At 42.6% G+C, this 21639-nt stretch overlaps 2 protein-coding genes across 4 annotated transcripts in view; both read right to left on the bottom strand.

Moving 5' to 3' along the window:
- LOC310738441 (uncharacterized protein) overlaps positions 1–21639 on the bottom strand; it is a gene marked incomplete at its 5' end in the record, with an annotated part of 500089 nt that overhangs the window by 386352 nt on the left and 92098 nt on the right. The gene's annotated exons all lie outside the window — the stretch shown is intronic.
- LOC310738138 (NACHT, LRR and PYD domains-containing protein 3-like) lies at positions 7004–15973 on the bottom strand. 3 transcript variants are annotated; one of them, XM_083563130.1, is made up of 5 exons: positions 15829–15973; positions 9781–9901; positions 9072–9188; positions 8107–8160; positions 7004–7881 (listed from the first exon to the last, which is right to left on the bottom strand). In XM_083563130.1, exons 2-5 carry the CDS (start codon positions 9831–9833, stop codon positions 7278–7280), a joined length of 828 nt encoding a protein of 275 aa, XP_083419256.1. In that variant the 5' UTR covers positions 9834–9901; positions 15829–15973; the 3' UTR covers positions 7004–7277. The 3 variants fall into 3 exon arrangements, with proteins under 3 accessions (XP_083419256.1, XP_083419257.1, XP_083419258.1); XM_083563131.1 differs by having other exon boundaries at positions 15833–15972; XM_083563132.1 differs by lacking the exon at positions 8107–8160.

Raw genomic sequence — 21639 nt, forward strand, 5'->3', positions numbered from 1 at the left:
TGAGGTTGCCGCTCCTCTTTCCCACTGCACCCCTCGCGGTTCAACGGTTACGGTTGCTGTCAGTCCTGAGCAATAATTATATTGTTCTGGCCCTGCCGCGAATGCTTCTACAATTGGTTCGCTATCTTCGTCCCACGGGTCTTGTACTAATTCTGCTAATGGTATTATTGCCTGTCCTGGTTTAGGTGTTTCTAACAACGTGCGTATTACGGGACTCAATACTCGGGATCGCCAAAGTTCTCTAATTACCCTTTCCCAATTGTCTTCTGGGAATATCCTTTTTAGCGCCTGTAATTTATTGAATGTTGTCAGTTCCCACAATTTGTCTGCTATTTCCTTTTCAGTCTGCCACTTCTCTACTCCGTTTATATCTAGGTACGTTCGTTCGTCGAAGAAATGTGTCCTGATTCCTTTCGTTTCTATCTCCAGCACACTCATCCACTCTCTGTTATATTCTGCAACTTACTCTTGGTGGCCCAACACTCTAATCCCTTATCCTGCTACTATACTTTTCTTCAATTTATTCACTTATCATTTGTATCAAACACACAGCATTTAGTTATTCATCAGCACATCAACAACACATTTGCATTTTAATATCACAGTAATATTATTAACACATTGAGCTTAATCACATATTATTCATAAACACATTTGCATTAAACACCGGGGGCCCCCCAACCACTGCTTCCGTGCAGCCCCTGGCTGTTTCACCGCCAGTAATTCACACCACCTGACTATACCGTCAGCCCTAGCTGTTTCACCGCTAGTATCTTTTTATCCCACTGCTATACCACAGTGCCTGACTATCCCGTCAGCCCTGGCTGATTCACCGCCAGTAATCTTTATCTCTTCACTTACTTAGCTAATTTTCGCTGTTTTCCACAATCCAAGCCTCTCTTTTTGCCTTGGTTCTTGGCTTTGGGTCAGGTGCCGTTCACCCTTCTCCGGGGCCACCCCACCACAGCAGGCCACAGATATGTCAAATTACACAGACTTTATATTTCAAAAAGGTGTCTGCTTACCTTGATCTGTTTTTGGGCCGGCTTCTGTAGACTGCTGGGTAAGTGGTCCGTGGATCAGGCTTTCAGGCTACCTGGTTCGATCCCTTGGAGAAGCTCCCGGGTTTTGGCACCAATAAAATGTCGGATCTCAGAATCCCCTCTGAGACCAAACACCTCAGGAGTGCTCCAAGTTTACCTCAATAAAAGGCCCAGAGACTTGCAAGCGCTTCAAAAGGAAAGTCCCCAAAAACCTAAGGGGTGAATCACCTAAGGTGATTTCCACCCTGAACTTCTAGGTAGTTTCCAAAATCTGAGCTCACCAAAAGATGACAGTAACAAATAAAATCCTGAGATAAAGTCTTCAGACCGGTCTTGAAGGTAATCCTACTGCTCAAAAAGAACTGCAAAACAGGGACTCCAAAGAGAGACTTCTTCCACTGTTGAGAGCGTCTCCTATTTATGTGCAGGCGCCTCTGGGCGCCTCCTACTTTAATTTGCATGGTTTTACTCTAAATCCCATTATTTCTGACCTCCCCAATTTTTGGGCCCTTCCAACTCATTACTATGCATCACGTGGTATTTCCTAATTCCCATTATTTTCGTTCCCTCCTGGTTCTTCCTCTTCCCTTCGTCATTTCCCCCACGTGATCTCTCTTGCTTATATCCCCTTATTTTCGGGCCTTCTTGGGGTTTTATTTTTTAAAACTTCCTATCTTCCTCATTCTTGTCTTAACGCTTGTTGGAGCAACACTGTTTTGGACTAGTCTTCAGTTTCTTTGGATATTTTCTTATTTTCTTCTTCTTGATTATGCGTAAGTCTCTTCTCTTATCTTACCTTATTCTATGATTATATTTTTCTCCTTAGACCTTCATTGTAATGCTCTTATGTGCTTTTCCTGCTAATGCTATGATTATAGTTGATTATATGGCTGTGTGTTAGATATTTTTCTTAAGCTTGGCTGTGCACTAGTTCAGTACCTAGTGTACTAGACTGGTTCTTCCTATTTAGTTGCCACCATGCTGTTCATTGACCGTGGCCTTGTTCTCTTCTTTCTTGTGTGTTTTTCTAGCTCGTTGCAAAACCACTAGACGCAAGAGGTCTCGCCCTTATTCTAGGGTTTGCACTTCTCCCATTTCTCCCTATCGCCATTTCCAGATCTCCCGTTTGCTTGATGACTTGGACAACTATTTGGTCGACCCTTGTGATGGTCCTGATCATCCTACTTTTTCCCCTTCTGCCCACACCCATCCTCCTTCCGTTGATGTGGGCACTCAGACTGACCCTGTGGTGATTCGGCCTGTCAGTCCTCCTCCTGGGGCTCCCCTCTCTTCTGACACTGACAGTGCACCTGATTCTGTGCCTGACTCAGGGCCTAGTTCGCCTGATCTTCGCCAAGGTGCTTCTCCTTCCTATTCCCCTACTTCTCCCTGCAATCCTTCTCATGGGCCCTCTTCTCCTCCTACTCCTTGGGCATCTCCTGACAGTGTCATCATGCTTGAGTCTGAGCCTGAGTTTGGGCCTGACCCCTGTGGGTCCCTTTCTTCTGAGCCCTACCATAGCCTGTCTCTTAACAGTCCCTGGCTGGTTTGTCGTCCTTGTCATCTTTTCCCTAAGTGTTCCCACTGGGAGTGTCGTCCTTAATAAACATGGTGGTCTTTTTCTAAATGGTCTCTGTTGTGGTTTCTTTATAAGCAAGCAATAGTCTTTGGTTACATTGGTCTAAGGTCACCCTGTTAGGCAGGCTGGTTAAAGCAAATATATACTTAGTCCATTAAACGATACTAAAACACCTTAACTGATAGTTACTGCTGAATATAGACTTGGTTGTATTGATGCCCAACAAAAATTCCACAACAGCACTGGGTGAGGAAAGTGATGACCCACTGGCTTTCAGCTGGGTGACATTGAAAGAAGCCCAAAAAGAGGATCCAGTGATCAGCAAAGTGCTGGGATGCATAGAGAAAGGCAAATGGCCAAAAGACAGGGAATGGAGTGGTCATGATAGCCGGTCAGTACTAATGAGAGAGAGGAAAAAGTGGATCCTGGATGAGAATGGAGTTTTGTACCGGAAAACAGCAACACGTTCACAGCTTGTGTTGCCTAAGAAATTTCACAGTTTGGCTTTTTTAAGGAGATGCATGAGAACATGGGTCATCTCGGTGTAGAGCGGACGCTCCACCTGATAGGGGACAGATTTTACTGGCCACACCTGCAAAAGGATGTTGAACATCATGTCTTAAGAGTGTGTCATTGTTTGAAGACAAAACGTCCCAACAAGCCAAATCGAGCACCACTCATCGCCATTGAAACAACACACCCCTTTGAGCTGGTTTCAATTGACTTCCTCCACCTGGAAAAATGCAAAGGTGGATATGAGTACATCTTGGTCATCATGGACCATTTTACACGCTTTGCTCAAGCCTATGCATGCCTCAACAAATCAGCCAAGACAGCAGCCCAAAAAATCTTTGGGGATTTCGTGTTAAAGTTTGGTTTTCCTGCAAGACTGCATCATGATCAGGGGAAGGAGTTTGATAACCAGTTGTTTGCACAACATCAGCAGCACAGTGGTGTTAAAGGCTCCCGAACGACACCATACCATCCACAGGGGAAAGGACAAGTCGACCGATTCAATAGAACACTCCTATCAATGTTACGGAATTTGACTGACAGGGAAAAAGCTGATTGGAAGAACTACCTTGCTCAAGTGGTTCATGCATACAATTGCACACGCAATGAAGCAACAGGATTTGCACCTTACTATCTGCTGTTCGGACGTCACCCAAGGCTTCCTATTGATACAATGTTCAACCTGACTCCTGGGCACCAATCAACATCTCATCACGAATATGTGAAAAATTGGAGGAAACGAATGGATCAGGCGTATCAGCTGGCTTCGGAAGCATCAAAGGTGGAGGGTGTAAAAGCCAAGAACAGGTATGACACTAAGATCTATGGGGCAGAGTTACAGCCTGGTTGCAGAGTTTTCATTAGGAATATGACAGAAAGAGGGGGCCAAGGAAAACTTAGAACATATTGGGAGGAACGTGTCCACGTGGTCCAAAAAAAGAGAGTAGAGAGCCCAGTCTACGAGGTGCATCCTGAAACAGGACAAGGGAAGTAGAAGTAAAGAAGTAATAGAAGTTAGAGTCCTTCACCGTAACATGCTCCTTCCTTGTGAATTTCTGCCAGCAGAAGATGCCAAAGTCATTCAGAAAAAGGCCGTAAAATGGAAAAACAGCAAACATAACAATAAGCAGCAGGCTAGAGCAAGTAGTTCTGAGGATGAAGGTGACTGGATAGGATTTCAAGGAACTTTTAGTGCTGGTCAGTTTCACAAACAGCTCCGTCCTGATGCTAAAGAGTTCTATCCACGAACAACAAATGAACCTGCAGAAAAGGACAGCTCATCTGCTGAATCAGCCGAGCATCCTGTGGATGGGATGAAAGAGGGAGAAGAGGAAGGAATGAGTGTATCGGAAGAAGAACAGTCCTCAGAGACAGAGGAAGTGGAGAGATTTGAGAGGGAACCAGAACTGGCAAGGACCAAATCAAATGAAGACGTCTATGAGCTAGATGGAGATGGGGTCCAGAGGCCAGAACCTACATTGCCACAGAAATCATATCCTTCTAGAAAAAGAAACATAAAGAAAAAATAAAGAAAAATAAAACAAAACATAATTTTTTGGAGGGGAGAATGTAAGGGAGTAAGCCCCCCCCAATTCAATTAATGTTTTGTTTTATTTTTCTTTATTTTGCTGATAATCTTTAACTCAATGTACTGTTCAGGTTGATGAAATTTGTTTCTTCTGGGTTTTGTAATGGTTCTGGGTTTTTTTATGTTGTCTTTATTGAACATGTTAATGTCTATGTCTTTAAAAAACCGGTGCTGTATAGACAGGTGTTGTTAGAGAGAAAGCGCGAGAGTGCGGGATGCGGAAGTACGGTTTTGACCTGACCCACGTTGAGTGAGAGTTTTTTTTGTTTTGCTAATTGAAAAAGAGTTTGAAATAAAACGAACCATATACCTTCATCCCAACACACTTGTGGACCTCGTGTGTAACACTTACGGGAAGCTACATGAGGTTCTGCATGATTCCTGTCCATATTGTCTGATGTACAATTAATATCTCCTCCCAAAACTAAAAACACTGCAGTGCTGCAGTTTAAAATAACATTGTTGAGTTTGTGTAAAAACTTCATTCTCTCCACTGCACTGGTGGGAGTGTACACACAGATAAACACTAAAACCTCATTCTCATAAAAAACAGTTACTTTTAAAAGCCTCCTGTTTAAAATTTCTTCTACAGTGTGAGAAACAGGAATAAAATTGTGATTAAAAAGCAGGGCAGCACCACTAAGTGACGTGTTATGGCTTAAAATCCCCAACCCGTCACACTCCTTCACCCAATAAGCAGCATTACTGCTGTCGCTGTGGGTCTCCTGCAGCATAACAACATCCACATGTTTCTGTCTTATAAGCTCATAAAGTCTCTTTCCATAATCCCTCGCTCCGTTAATATTAAGACTCGCAACTTGAATCCCGTTCATTAAATAATAATAAAACAAACAAATGCTAAAAGAACTAAAAATACAACACCACACACACTATCAGTCTTCATCAGAGTTTTCCCTGTTGACCTTCATTATCAGCTTTTTTCATCTAAAGATTTCCTGATCTGTAAAAGCTTCTTCTCTTCTAAAGTGCTTTATATCATTAACAAACTGTTTGCGGTCCGGGAAAAACTCATCGACTAAAACATTCTTTTGCCACTTGGTGGTTCGTAAAAACTCTTTTATGTCCCCAGCGCTATATAATACACTGTGTGCACAATTATTAGGCAAGTGATTATTTTGACCATATCAATATTTTATCCATAATTTCCAAGTCCAAGCTGTAAAAACGTGAATGCTTATTGGATTTGATGCATATCAGGTGATGTGTATTTGTGTAATGAGGGAGGGTGTGGCCTAAGGAGATCAACACCCTATATCAAGGTGTGCATAATTATTAGGCAGATTCTTCTCCTCAGGAAAAATGGGCCCAAACAGAGATTTAACTGACTCTGAAAAGTAAAAAATTTTAAAAAGTCTTTCACAGGGATGCAGCACTCTTGAAATATCTAAGATATTGGGGTGTGATCACAGAACCATCAAACGTTTTGTAGCAAATAGTCAAGGAACGTGTCGAGAAGAAAAGACGCAAATTAACCGCCAAAGATTTGAGAACAATCAAACCATGAAGCTACCAGGAACCCATAATCCTAGAGTGCTGCCATATTCCACAACTGCAACCTACCTGGAGTGTCAAGAAGTACAAGGTGTTCAGTTCTCAGAGACATGGCCAAGGTAAGAAAGGCTGAAACCCAACCACCTCTGAACAAGACACATAAGTTGAAACATCAAGAATGGGCCAAGAAATATCTAAAGACAGATTTTTTTTGTGACAGGTTTTGTGGACTGATGAGATGAGAGTGACTCTTGACGGACCACATGGATGGGCCCGTGGTTGGATCAGTAACGGACACAGAGCTCCACTTCGACTCAGACGCCAGAAAGGTGGAGGTGGGGTACTGGTATGGGCAGGTATTATTAAAGATGAGCTAGTTGGACCTTTGAAAATGGACTCAAAACCGACTCTTAGACCTGCTGGCAATTTTTAGAAGACACTTTCTTCAAGCAGTGGTACAGGAAAAAGTCTGCATCTTTCAAGAAGACTTTAATTTTTTATGCAAGACAACATCAATGGCACACTCTCTCAGGTCTTCCTCATAGAAGATCAGGTTTTGTTTCTTCAGCTGCTGGAAAGCCAGTTTCCCCAGTTTGAGAAGCATTTCTTCATCGCTCTCCTGCTTCTGTAGGTACTTCTCTCTTATGATGTTGGTCTGAATGATGAGGAAGTGTGTGTACATTTGAGTCAGAGTCTTGGGGATCTCTCCACTCTCTGCTTCACCCAACATTCTCTCTAGAACAGCAGCTGAAATCCAGCAGAACATGATGTAGAGGCTTCTTAATGACTTCAGGTGTGTGATGATCTTATTGGCCAGGTTCTGATCACTGATCCTCTTCCTGAAGTAATCCTCCTTCTGAGGGTCATTGAACCCTCGTACCTCTGTGACTCGATGGACACACTCAGAGGGGATTTGATCAGCTGCTGCTGGTCTGGAGGTGATCCAGATGAGAGCAGAGGGAAGCAGGTTCCTTTTGATCAGGTTTATCAGCAGCACATGCACTGGTGCTGATTCAGTTACATCACACACTCTCACTGTCTTCTAAAAATGCAGAGGAAAACGACATTCATCCAAACCATCAAAAATGAACAAAACCTTCTCCAACCTGGAAATGTCCATTTCTTTCATCTCCTTAAAGAACACATGAAGGAGCTCCACCAGACTCAGTTTCTGCTCCATCATCAAATTCAGCTCTCTGAAAGGAAGTGGGAATATGAGGTGGACGTCCTGATTTGTTTTCCCTTCAGCCCAGTCCAGAACAAACTTCTGCACAGAGACTGTTTTTCCAATTCCAGCTACTCCCTTAGTCAGAACGTTCCTGATGGGTTCATCTTGATCAGATAGATTTTTCAGATTTATCATGATGGGTTTGTCTTGTTTAGGTAGGGGTTTAAAGATGTCACTGCATTTGATTGGTGTGTCCTCAGTTGGGTTCCTCCTGGATGATGCCTCGATCTGTTTCACCTCATGTTCTTTATTGACGTCTCCACTGTCTCCCTCTGTGATGTAGAGCTCTGTGTAGATCTCATTCAGGAGTGTTCGGTTTTCCTGCTTTAGCGTCAATGCATTCAAACACTCAAACTTCATCAGATTGAACTTGAACTTCTTTTGGAATTCATCTGCAGCAGTGGATTCTGGGTCGTGTCTGTGACAGGGTGAAAAAGGAAGACATGGTAAGACATGGGCTCCAATGATTAGAGTAGAAGTTCACATTTTTCCTGCTAGATAGATCTTTATGATGTTCTCTGTGGATTTACTTTATTCTACTGGAGGTTTTCTATCATCTAATCACTCTGTAGTTACTAACAGCAGAGAGCTTTAGAATAGCAGTGTGTCAGTGTCACAGTCATGGTGTTGGTTTTGATCGTACCCTGTAGCTGTGATGATGATCTTCTCTCTTCTGTCTTCTGCCTTCTGTAGAACACTGGAAACAAAAACAACAAGTGTTAAAGATCTCAACGTTCCTCACTTTAATACTGGAGTCTAAACCTGAACACAAATTGTACTACAATAATTGTAGTGAGAGCAGGAACACTTGGAGAACACAGAGCTGAATACAACTCCAACATTGTGCACCTGGAGAATTAAATGTGCTCCTGTTTTCATTTCACACTTTTTTATACTTTTCTATTCTTCCTACACAAACCTCCAAAAGTATTGGAAGAGGAAGTCCAGTTCTTTGGGTTTTTGCTCGACACTGAAGACATTTGGATTTGAGAGTAAAAGATGAAAATGAAATCAGAATTCCAGCTTTTAGTTCCTGATCTTTACATCTAGATGTGTAACATCACTTAGAACACTGCACCGAACCTTTCAGGAAATGAAAGCTGAAATTCTGATCTCTCGTCTCACATCATCTTCTGATGAAGCTTTCCACCTACTCACATGGTTTTGGGAAGTGGGAGTTTAGGTTAAGGAAAATGCTGATTTTCATTCGGAATCAATTCTGTTTTCTATCTCTGTAGTTCACTGTAGAAAATTATAGAAATGGTATTCAAGTTGCTAAAATCCAAAGATCTATAGAACATTCTGATCACTAAGTCAGGGTTCCTGATCTTCAAAAATACTGCTTACACCTTTAAGTAGTAGTATTTAGATGTTTCCTGTAGCTTTTTTGTTGTTTATATTAGTATTTTTATTTTGGGATTTAAGACATTACGTGTAATTGATTGTGACTTTGATAAATATTTACACTTTTTTATCTAAAGGATTTACTGAAAGTATTGTAGAATCACTAAAGACCAAGTAACTATAATATAAATCTAAACAGCTGCTAATGACGGTGTAGTGCAGCCATTAACTGTGACTTTAACTAGGAGAATTATGGGATGTTACCTGTGTCCAGGTGAAGAGATTCCAGTGCTAAATTTCAAAGGTTTCTCCATAAACTCATCACTCTTCATGGAGACACAGCTGGGCACTGGTGAGTGTGATTTCTCTCTCTGTAGTTTACTGTAGAAAATTATAAAAATGGTCATGAGACAGAATTTCATTGTTGCTAAAATCCAGTGCATTCAAAAAGTCCCTATGCAGTGGTGGTGTAGAGCAGGAAGTGGAGCATGGTTTTAAAACTGGTGATAAAAACACAAATTTAGTTTGGATAAGATTATAATTTATACTATGTAGTTAATGTAGAAAACAGTTCCAGCCCACTGTAACTGCTCCTGCTGGGTTGGAGTTAAACAGCACTTATTGATTTGGTTCCCTGTAATTGAGGTGATGTTATAAAGGTTTTCTGTGATTGTGCTGAAAATGAGCTGAACTGAGGTCAGTAATGAGAATCTCCAATGCTGCTTAAAGACTCATTTATAACACATATTATAAGGATTATCCATGTTGTTTGTGTCTTATAGCTTTAATTAGCCAATGAGTTTATGGTTCTTGGTTTTGAGAGTTTCATAAATTGTGCACAATGACGTGTATTTAATTGTGTAATACATGTATTCAGGGTGATGTTTATATATGAAATGAAGCTCTCAGAAATGTTTCCAGATTTGCAGATATGAACCGTTCATTAGTAAAAAACTAGAACATGGCAGGTTACCAGTCTTTTGAGGGTGAGGTCATATGATCTGTCCCCTGATCAGGGTTCTCCATTTTTCAATGCTTGTGTACAGGCAGAGTCCTGAAGACACCGATCTCTTCTGCTGGAATCAATCACACTCCTAGAAAACACAAAAACAAAAATGCAGTTAAAAAATCTTTCTTAAACCATTGTGTCTTACTGATTCTCACATTTTTCTAACATCTTTATTCCTCATCTGAACACAGACTGACAGGAGGTGTGCAATAAACACTACACCAATAAACACTTCTGTTTTTTATTTCTATGTATAAAAAGTGATTAAAGTTTTCTGTATTTCTATATTTTCCACACACAGTCCATTAAAGTCCATTAGAAGTGAAATCCATAGACATAAGACACAGACGCCTCATTGGCTGCTTTGGTCCGTTGCTGTGATACGTCAATGCTGCTGCAATCAGACACAATGTCTTTTAATGAAAAAGGTAGAAAGCAGGAGATACAACCGGGCGGAAGCAGAAGTATATCCTGTAAAAGTAAGGCAGTTCGTGTATTAGTCCCACTGGATCCACGCTGCGGAGAGCGCGGCGCTGGCTCTAGCCGAGAAACGAAATGCAGACAGCGTGTATCGTGGAGAACAAAAACGGACAGTTGGTGCACGCACATGGGAGATTTGTATAGGCAAGTGGCTGATGAGAAGCAGGTGCGCCGCATTAGTAATCAGGCGAGCTGCTCCTCCCGGGCAGGGCTTGTGTGGGTGAAGGCGCAGGGTGCTCCCTGACACCATCCCCTCCCCCAGGGGCGGCGCCGGACGCCCTGATCCTGCAACGAGGCCGGCCCCTAGCCCAGGGCGCTGGATGACGCGGGTGAGCGGCGTGGAAATCCTCCAACAGCGCTGGGTCCAGCACGTCCCGCCTGACTATCCATGAGCGTTCCTCCGGACCGTACCCCTCCCAGTCCGCCAAGTACTCGAGGCGGTCCCCGCGCCGTCGGGAATCCAACACCTCCCGGACCGCATAGACCCCCGGCTGGTCGAACGACCTCTGTCTGGACGGGCGCGCTGGGGCCACCTGGAGAGAAAGAGAGAGACGGGACGTAAGGTTTCAGTAGAGACACGTGAAAGGTCGGGTGGACATAGTACCTCGGTGGAAGTTCCAAGTGGTAGGCCACCTCGTTGACCTGCCGGGCGATCCGAAAGGGCCAGATGAACCGGGGGTTCAGCTTACGGCATGGGAGCTTCAGCCGTAGGTCTCTCGTGGACAGCCATACCTGGTCCCCACGCCAGAAACGGGGGGCCTCCAGCCGACGGGCATCGGCGTGTCTCCGTGTAGTGCGAACCGCCCACCGGAGTTGGGTGTGAGCCGACTCCCATACCCGGTTGCTCTCCCTGAACCAGGCATCCACAGCGGGCATCCACAGCGGGCACGTTGCTGGGCTCGTTGGACCAGGGAAATAGTGGTGGCTGAAAGCCTAGCATGCACTGGAAGGGGGTGAGGCCTGCGGTGTCCTGGCGGAGCGAGTTCTGAGCATACTCCGCCCATGGTAGGAAGCGACACCAACTCTCCTGGTCCCGGCTACAGTAGACCCTTAGATACTGACTCAGCTCCTGGATCTTTCTCTCCGCTTGTGGAAGACGTAGTGGAAGAGGGCCACCTGGTTCGGCTGTCTCCCCGGGCGGTGGGCAGGCCCTTCAGGAGGATGAAGTGACAGCCCTTGGAGAAGCGTTCCACCACCACTAGGATGCATGTGTTGCCTTCGGATCGGGGTAGATCGGTAACGAATTCGATGCCCAAGTGGGACTAGGGGGTGCTGTGGGACCGGGAGTGGTACTAACTTGCCCACGGGCAGGTGACGCATTAACTTGGACATGGCGCAGGAGGCGCACCCCTGGACGAAGCAGGTGATCTCCCTCGACATCCCGGGCCACCAGTAACGCGCTTGGACGAGCTGGAGAGTGCGCTTTTTGCCTGGGTGACCTGCACCCAACCCCTCGTGGACCGTCTGGATCAGGCCGCGCCGGCAGGTGGTAGGAACAAAAGCACGCCCCTCCGGGCAACCCTCCAGGGCTGGTTCCTGGACTGAGGTCGCGCGGATCTCTTCATCTAGCTCCCATACGATGGGCTTCGGATCTCTGGGTTCTTCCGGCCCAAACAGGCGGGAGAGATCATCCGCCTTACCGTTCTGGGCCCCGGCTCGATAGGTGACCTGGAGCCGGAACCGGGTGAAGAACATGGCCCAACGAGCCTGCCGGGGGTTTAGTCTCCACACCTCCCGCAGGTACTGGACATTCTTGTGATCAGTAACGACCATGAATGGGTGTTCAGCGCCCTCTAGCCAGTGTCTCCATTCCTCCAGGGCGAGCTTTATGGCCAGAACTTCCCGGTTTCCGATGTCGTAGTTCTGCTCGGCCGGGGAGAGCTTGTGAGAGTAGTAGGCGCACGGATGAAGCTAAGGAGGGGTACCTGAACACTGAGAGAGGGCCGCCTCGACGCCGGCCGAGGAGGCGTCGACCTCGACCACAAACGGCTTCCTGGGATCCGGGTGGTGTAGTACGGGGGCGTGGCAGAAACGCTCGCGGAGCTCGTGGAAGGCCTCCTGAGCCTCCTGGGTCCACTTCAAGGTGCGCACCTTTCCCCTGAGGAGTGACGTGAGGGGAGAGGTGACCTGGCTGTAGCCCTGGATGAACCGACGGTAAAAGTTTGTGAAGCCCAGGAAGCATTGGAGCTCCTTGATGGTGGTAGGAACCGGCCAGTCCCGCACAGCTCGTACCTTCCCTTCATCCACCTGGATCCCCTGAGCGTCGAACACGTATCTGAGGAAGTGTGTCTGAGGGTGGTTGAACTCGCACGTCGAGAGGTTCAGATACAGATGGTGCGAACGGAGTGCTCCCAGGACCTGTCTCACGTGGCGGTGGTGTTCCTCCAGATCCCGTGAGTATATGAGGATGTCGTCGATATAAACCATCACGAACCTCTGGAGGAAAGGCCGGAGCACCTCGTTCATGAACGGCCGGGGAGATGGAAAGGCCGTACGGCATGACCTGATACTCATAATGTCTGGATGGAGTGATGACTGCGGTCTTCCAACCATCCCCCTTCCTGATATGCACCAGGTTGTAGGCGCTCCGGAGATCGAGCTTGGAGAACACCCGAGCCTCCCGTAGGTCTTCGAGGGCCGCTGGGACGAGTGGCAGGGGATATGGAAGAGGGACGATCTGGGAATTTAGCTGCCGGTAGTCGATACAGGGCCGGAGACCTACGTCCTTCTTCCCCACGAAGAAGAAACTAGACGCCACCTGAGACGTGGACGGGGCGATGAACCCCTGTCGGAGGGCCTGTTGGACGTACTCCTCCATGGCTCGGTGTTCAGTTGCCGACAGGGGGTAGATCCGGCCCTTAGGCATCTTCGCCCCGAGGAGCAGGTCGATAGCGCAGTCCCACGGCCTGTGAGAGGGCAGATGCGTGGAGGCCTGCGCACAGAACACGTCCTTAAGCGCCAGATATTCTTCGGGGATCTCCACCTGGGTGTTGGTTATTGCCTCCTTCACCCGGGTAGCACCCACCATGCTGGAGGGAAGTTGGGAGAGACAGTGTTGGAGGCAGTGGGGACTCCACTCCAGGATGTCGCACGTGTCCCAGAAGCACCTTGGGGCGTGTTGTTGTAACCAGTAGTACATACTAATAACATTTTATTTAATATTACATTATAATGCATTATTATTATTAATGTTATTACTATTATTATTAATAAACAATTTGCAATGATCAATATATTACTTATTTATATAGTTATACTACTGTACATTATTTTATTCCATCTTACTTAATACTGGAATATAAATAGATTTGATGCACTGTAATTGGACCATAATCAAAACCATGTATTTCCATGAAGAATCCAGCAGTTCTCTTTGTTCTTCACTGTTTTGGAGAATAAATCTGTAAATAACTGCATCATTTTAGTGTATAAAAATACAGAAATAAGGCTGCAGTGGGATTTGTATTATTTAGGGTTTGTTCCATTTTCTCAATGATAGTTATTTTTAGTGAAGCACATGGAAAACTCAAATGGTGACGTTAAACCCAGAAAAGTATTTTTCTCAGTAACAAGACTTTATTTCAGTGATTGTGAATTTAATTCTGACATTAGTGGCGTCTCCACAATTTTTACCCAAAATAAACAAGCCAAAAAATATGCAAGACAAGTGTGAGATTTCATTATTTCATTATAGTTTAACTATCGAGATTTTATGTGTGTATATATATATATATATATATATATATATATATATATATATATATATATATATATATATATATATATATATATATATATATATATAAATGAAAAACTTACACAATACAAAATAAAACACACATAATACCTGAATAAATACATTTTATATCCTATTTATTGTTAATTCTATTATTTCATTCTTCTAGTATCTCCATAAGTGAATAGCATTTTAGACCACTGCATTCTAATAATATATGGGATGCTGTTTTAAGGATTCCCCATATTTCACAATTTAAAATTTTTGTGTTTCCTATCTTGTATAAATTTGGGTTTAGTGTTTTGTGTGGCCAATTCATAATCTTGTCATAATCACATCCCTTTCCCTGATTTTAGCACATGTTCTTTCCACCCCTACATTTCTTTGTATTGCAGATACTGTAGGTGTCTTCCTTTTGTTTCTGTGTTCCAAATGTTCTGCATCTTTTATCTCTGCTGTACTCATACACACCCTAATGTTCATATCTAGAACTGTTTATTCTTTAATATTCATATTCCCAACAGTTTTCTAGTACCTTTTTTACTGGATGTCTTTCATCATGCTGTTTTATATTGATCCAGTATGTCACCCATTTCCACTTGGATTGACCATACTGGAGATGTTCAAAAGGCTCCACAACTTATCCTTGAAGCTAGGGTTTGAATCGTGTCTATTTTATTAGCCATGTTTCAGAGGCTGAACTGTAGATTAAGATGCCATAGTCTATTAGAGATCTAATCAATGTGCAGTAAATTATTTTTAATGATTGTCTGCTGGCTCCCCATTTAACCCCGGCCAAGTATCTCATTATATTTATCCCCTTTCTGCATTTATCTACTAGTTTTTGTATGTAAAGTCAATTTGGTGTCCATCCATAACCCTGGAAATCTTATTACTTTTACTTGTTCTTGTTCATGACCATACATTTGGTGTACATTACAGCTGCTCCAGAGATGCTCTCTTTGATTATTTGTGTTGATACCTTAGTCGCAATTCCAGATATCACTTCTCTTACCCAATTCTTCTTTTCTGGAATTGAACATATAACTTTTTCCCAAATTTAGCCTTTTTCTGCTGCTTGTTGTCTTTGCAAACCAATAACAATTTGCTTTTTAAACCCACCTGACTGGATTCTACCCCCTTAAAAGAGTCATTTAAATGGGTCTGATAAACTTACTTTTATCTTAAACATAAGATAAAAAATATTTTCAGATATATTTTGAAATTTATTTCAAAAATGGGTAATTGTCACAAAGCAACTTTACAGAAAGAAATTATTCTGCAAAATCCTGATTTTTAATTCTTCTACTGTCCATGACGAGTGAAACTATTAATATGAGACTCCAACAAATGAACGAGGTGAATAATTCCCTCAGGAGAAAAAGCCCATCTATCCTGAAGAAATCTATGCAGTGATAAAGGTCCCAGTGGATCCCGCATTCCGCACTGAATTCGGAAAGCTCATGTCTTCATGAACATGTATTTGCTCCAAACTTCCCGTATCACCTCCGCTTAGAAAGCCATGATCTGCTCCTGTTTACGGGAAATCATCCTGAGCCATGACAACAACTCCAGGATCAGCTTGGAACAACCAAACAATCCCGGTGTTCTCATGTCAGATCCTCCTCAATAAACTCAGAAAATCATCAAATCCAACTGAGGAATTTGGCCCGAAACTGTTGTCCTCCATTTCTGCTGCTGTGCCGCAGTTTCCCTGCGGTCTTTTCACAAACTCCATTACATAGAAAACACAAACGCATTATTCCGATAGAAAGTCGTTTCTAGGAAAAACTCACCCACTTTTCTTCAGCACTGCTTGTTGTTGGACATGAATCTCACCACTTCTGGCTGCTGTTCAACATCTTTGTGTTTTTCTAACCACTCCTCAAAATGCATTTGAGGCTGAGAAACACTTTCACTTTTGGAAAACTTGTTGACGACGAGTTGGAAAAGGAATTATTTTAATCACATTCCGGAGATGTTGTGGAGGAGAGGAAAGTCAGCCTTTTTCTCCCTAGAAACTGCTCCATCTTGATCTTAATGATACTGTTTCTCACTGGTGCCGAATGTAAAAGTGGGTCCTGAAAAAAGGTTGCTTCTCAAATCTTTTCAAGTTTTGTGCATCACTTTTAGATTTTCACTTTGCAATCTAACCATCAAGTCCCAGTGTCCTCAAACGAGTACTTCATAAATAACAGCATCCAATTTTGTTACTATTGATAAAACCTGACAAATGTGTATGTCGTATTAAATTATAAATGTTATTAAACATATAAAAGCAAGTTTTGAACATACAGTTTAATGTGTTTTTTTTGCCTGTTCTACTTTTATGTCTGACTCCACTGTAGAACATGTTGACTGAGTTTGACACCCTCTTGTATTTCTACTAATCAGTAAACACACACAAACACCAAGGAAAGCAAATAATGAAACAAAGCAGCAGCTTCTGCAGAAGTCAGTTCCCCAGCAGTCTGTGTTTCCAGTGAATCTGCATGGAATTCAAGAGAAGATATGGTAAGGTGAGACAAAGGGAGAGGTGTGAAACACCATCTCCATGACAACAGTAAACCTGTACCACCAGCTCTACCGGTTTCTATTGGTGAGTGAGAGAAAGCATAGGCAGAAGACAGAGCAGCTGGTGTAGCAGTGTTCTGTGGAGATATCCAGGTCTCAGTGACTGCCAAAAAATCGAAGGCCTAGTGGAAAGCCAAGGCTATGATAAAGTCAGCTTTCCTTACAGCAGACTGGCAATATCAGCGTAAATACACAGTGTAATCCACAGCAGCAAAAATATTGAATACATATTTTAAAATGATTGACACAGCAGCATTGTGCTTAGAGTATAAATCAGCCTCGTGTTTTGAAGGGGATGTTGGAGTTTGTCTCGGTGAAAGAATGAGCCAGAAGAAACATGTCATCCACTCCGATGCTCAGTGCCAAAAATGCCCACACCTGTGAAGGATCACGGCAATCTCTTTTAGAATGTGTCCAAAAACCATTATTATTAGAATCAAACATGTTCACGAGTGTCTCTGTGTGTACCCGTGTGGTGGCACCAGTAGCATTACAGACAGCCCTACAGCCCCCTGACTTTTAGCACAGTCCCAGCAGAGCACGGTTACACATACATAGACCAGCTACTCACACAAAAACACACAAAAGTACAAAGAGCAAAAATGGGTTGTTCAGCAGCTTTATACACAAATCACATTTATAATAGAAATTTAGTAGTAATTAATTCAGCATCCTTATAATAACACAGTGGTTGTAACTAATAATTTACCATGAGCAGGTGACCTACTGCTACCCTGATGACACCGACATCAGAGAAGGACTTGAGAATGTCATTAAGTGTAGTGGTAGAAAACGCGTGGACAGTAGAGTAGGAGTTCTGGGAAATGCTTCCATAGACCACCGAGCAAGAGAAACCATGATCACAAATAATTAGAAACTAATAATAGACATAATTACCCAAGCAGATATGAAAATGCTACTACTCTAATATATATTATAATAATTATAACATGTATTATTGAAATAAGCCTGTTTGCTTTTTATATCTTCTCCCGTGTAATTGTGGGCATATTCCTCACCTTTCTCAGAGATTGTTCATGGAGCTCCAGAATGAGGGCGAATGACTTCTCTTGTATTTCTTCTTTTTTTTTTTTTTCCCACACCAACAGTGGTCGCTTTCTCACCAAGCTTCCTACTAATTGTCTTGTAGCTCATTCCAGCCTTGTGCAGGTCTACAATCTTGTCCCTGACCTCCTTTGACAGATCTTTGTTCTTTCCCATGGTGTTGGACAGGTTTAAATGAAAGAGGTTGATTCTGTGACGGGGTGTTTTATACACATCACGAGTTGATATTGGAGCACTTTCCTGAAGGGACAGGACTAATTTGGGGGTGTGGGAGTCAGAATTCTTGGTACGGGATTAAATACTTATTTCACTCAATCAAATACGAATGAATTTATAACCTTTCTTTAAAAGTTTTTTATGGATTTATTTTCATATATTGTCTTTCTGTGTTAAAATAAGGCTACCATAAAAAATATGGACTGTTCAAGGGAGTAAACTCACAAAATCAGCAGGACACACACATGCATACCCATGAACACACACATACACAACACAGGGGACACACACATACCCATGAGCACACACATACACAAGAGCATGCTACAAAATTAATTGTTGTGTTCCATCATACTTACACACACTTTTCAAGCATTTCTCTTATATAAACAGACAGACACTAAAGCGTATAACAGCGTATAAAACTGTAAAGGGAGACATAATGTAACTCACAGATGTAAAATAGGATCAGATTTTCAATTTCCAGTACGTCATTTATAACCTTAAAATTCACTCCCTACAATTGAACCTGTTAGCAAAAGTACTGGTTTGAAAGCCATATGTGTCATGAGTTTATATGTCACATTTATCTGAGACTATTTATGGTCCTTTTCTCCCCCCTCCTGATTGAGGGCCACCTGTTAGACTCGGGTGGCCATTTATACAGACGTCATTCATATTAATGGCTGGTTATTCAGACTATTGTTATAGAGGTTTCATTTTCATATTCATGGCCGGCCATTCAAATAGACAGGAGTGTGTCCAACAATACACACACTTTTTGACGCACTGGTACCCCTTTGGCATCATTTGTCAACGTGCAGAGATTCCCACAGACTTCCCACAGAGAACTGTAGAACAGCGTTGAAATTTGACATGTTGGGGAATCAGACTGCAGTCCATCGTCTGTTATGAACGGGGTCAAGACTACGATAAATAAGAATAAAAAAGAATAACTTGCTATAAATTAATTATGGCAGGGCTGCTCAATCCAGGCTCTAAAATGATTTTTGATTTTAAAATTCACTCGCTGTCTGATATTAAAGTGGTGACTAACACTCCATGGAGCGAGTAACAGCAGTAACAGTAACACTTTAGTAGATAATACTCGGTAATGCTGGTATTTTTGTCGGAGGTGTGTTGATGTTGATAACTGTATTTAATGTGTATAGTTAATCAGTGATTAATCAGCGCAATGCGATGCAGTCAACCTATTATTTATTTATTTCTTCTTAAGTTTCGTCTGCTTCCATTAGGGGTCACCACAGCGGATCATCAGTCTCTACAACACCCTGTTTTCTACATCTGCCTCTTTCACACCAACTACCTGCATGTCTTCCCCCACCATGTTTATTTATTTATTTATTAGACCTATTTTTTATATTTATTAATAAATCAATTAATCAGTGGCACTGATGTCATTGTATGGAGATCCCAAGGTCCATTGGGATTTTCCACTCGGTAAGTAGAACAGTTATAGTATAGATGACATATAGCAGGGGTCACCAACGTGGTGCCCATGGGCACCAGGTCGCCCGCAAGGACCACATGAGTCGCCCGCGAGCCTTTTCTAAAAATAGCTGTTTCCTGACTTGTTAAATCATTGTTGATAACTATTGTGAGAAATCATTTAAATAATCAATGTTTTCACATAGATCAGGGGTGTCAAACTCAGTGTCACAGCCGGCCCACGAGATGATTTTATATAGATCTATTATTATTGTTATTAATGTCCCGGCGACATGAAGCGCTGATAACACAAACTACAGATCCCATAATGCAGCGCTTCAGCTGCCTTAACGAACGCTAGACTACCTGGGAACATTCCAGCGTCAATCAAGTCGAGCTTCTGTTGATGTATTTAACCCTATTGTACAGTTATTGTGAAGCCCCTCACAATGGCCAAGAGAAAAGTGGATTCTGAAAACAGAGCTTTTTAAAACTGATGGGATTCTGAGTAGATGTTTACTGACACTGCCGGTAAACACGTGTCTTATTTGTGGAGTGAATGTGGCTGTAGTTAAGGAATTTAAACTAAGATGCCACTACGAGACAAAACATCAGGAGAAGCTGAAAAACCCTGAATGCAGAGCAGAAGATACAGAAAGTAGAAGAGTTAAAGAAGAATCTGACATTTCAGCAGATGTTTTTCACCGAAGCAAAATCACAAAGTGAAGCTGGTGTGAAAACAGAGGAGAAATCAGAGTCACATCAGCCGGTTATTTACTGAGGGAGAGTTTCTGAAGAGCTGCATGATGAAGCTGTGAGACGTCTGGTGTTTAACTGGAGATTTTTTTATGTAGAGCAAAATATTTTGTTATTTAGAGTTTAAGATTATTTTTTATAAAATTGCATAAGAGCAAATAAATTGGATTGTTTTGATTTGTTTTTATTTTAACGTTTACTTAAAAACACAATTTTTATTGATTTGTTCGGGGTTTTTTCGCAGCATGTGCATATTTCTAACTTGTATAATTTTGACAGGAGATATTTTTATGGAGAGCAAAATATTTTAAGTTATTTAAAGTTTAAGTTTATTTATTCTGGAATAATATTCCTGTCTGTTTTTATTCATATTTGAATTAAATTGTTCGGCCCATGACCTAAAGCAGGGGTGGCCAACCCGAGGCTCGCGAGCCGCATGCGTTCATTACGTTCATTACGTTCATTAAGTTTGTGTTTGTGTTTTTTTAATGTGCGTGTTAGCTTCGCTTGAGTGCAATACGGTACTTTTAAGACTTAAATGAGCTTGCCCCTACTGGGAAACTTTGTGATATATTCATGCACATGCGCATTTGACGAAAATACCGTATTGAACTCAAGCGAAGTGAACACGCACATAAAAAAAAAAACCACAAACAAAGTCTGTTTTCTACCCTGAAACATGTGAAATCAAAGCATCGATCTGTTCTGACTGACACCAATGTGAAAGAATTGCTTCAAGTGGCAACAACGGAATATGAGCCAGATTTGAAGGGGATTGTTCAAGGCAAGGAATGCCAAAAGTCCCACTAAGTAACATGCATAGTAAAAGAAAATTTATTTATTGTAAATTATTATATTTTTGTTTGTGGACTTGATTAAACTAAGAGTTTGTGTGTGTGAGACAGTGCACACAATGTTCATTGTTGAAAATGACTGTCCTGTGGTCTTAGTACTGTAGGAGTCAATTTCTGTCATTATGTTGGTGTGTGACATTTACAATAAATCTGGCTGAGCAGAGGGTGTGTGTGTGTGTGTGTGTGTGTGTGTGTGTGTGTGTGTGTGTGTGTGTGTGTGTGTGTGTGTGTGTGTGTGTGAGAGAGGAAGGGATGGGCGATGTTCATGTGTGCCCATGTGTATGATGTGGCTCTTTGTGGTAACACAGTAAAAAATGTGGCTGTCGGTCTCTGACTGGTTGGCCATCCCTGACCTAAAGTGTGCTTTGAGTTTTGGCCCCCTGTGCAATTGAGTTTGACATAGATAAATATCATTAATTATTAATAATTACATATATAATTAAAGGTAAATTGAGCAAATGTGTTATTTCAGAATTGTCTATCAAACTGGTAGCCCTTCACATTAGTCAGTACCCAAGAAGTAGCTCTCTGTGTCAAAAAGGTTGGTGACCCCTGATATCTTCTTCTTCTTCTTTTTCTTTCGGCTGCTCCCATTAGGGGTCACCACAGCGGATCATCTGTCTCCATACCACCCTGTCCTCTACATCTGCCTCTTTCACACCAACTACCTGCATGTCTTCCCTCACCACATCC

This window comes from Silurus aristotelis (assembly GCF_946808225.1).
Source record: "Silurus aristotelis genome assembly, chromosome: 15".
Classification (NCBI taxonomy): domain Eukaryota; kingdom Metazoa; phylum Chordata; class Actinopteri; order Siluriformes; family Siluridae; genus Silurus; species Silurus aristotelis.

Excerpts from the sequence above, each read along its gene's own strand:
- LOC310738138 (XM_083563130.1), bottom strand. The coding sequence starts at position 9,833 with ATGGAGAACCCTGATCAGGGGACAGATCATATGACCTCACCCTCAAAA. Across the intron at positions 8,161-9,071 it reads ATCTCTTCACCTGGACACAG|TGTTCTACAGAAGGCAGAAG; the intron begins GTAACATCCCAT and ends TTTTGTTTCCAG. Across the intron at positions 7,882-8,106 it reads ATCATCATCACAGCTACAGG|ACACGACCCAGAATCCACTG; the intron begins GTACGATCAAAA and ends ACCCTGTCACAG.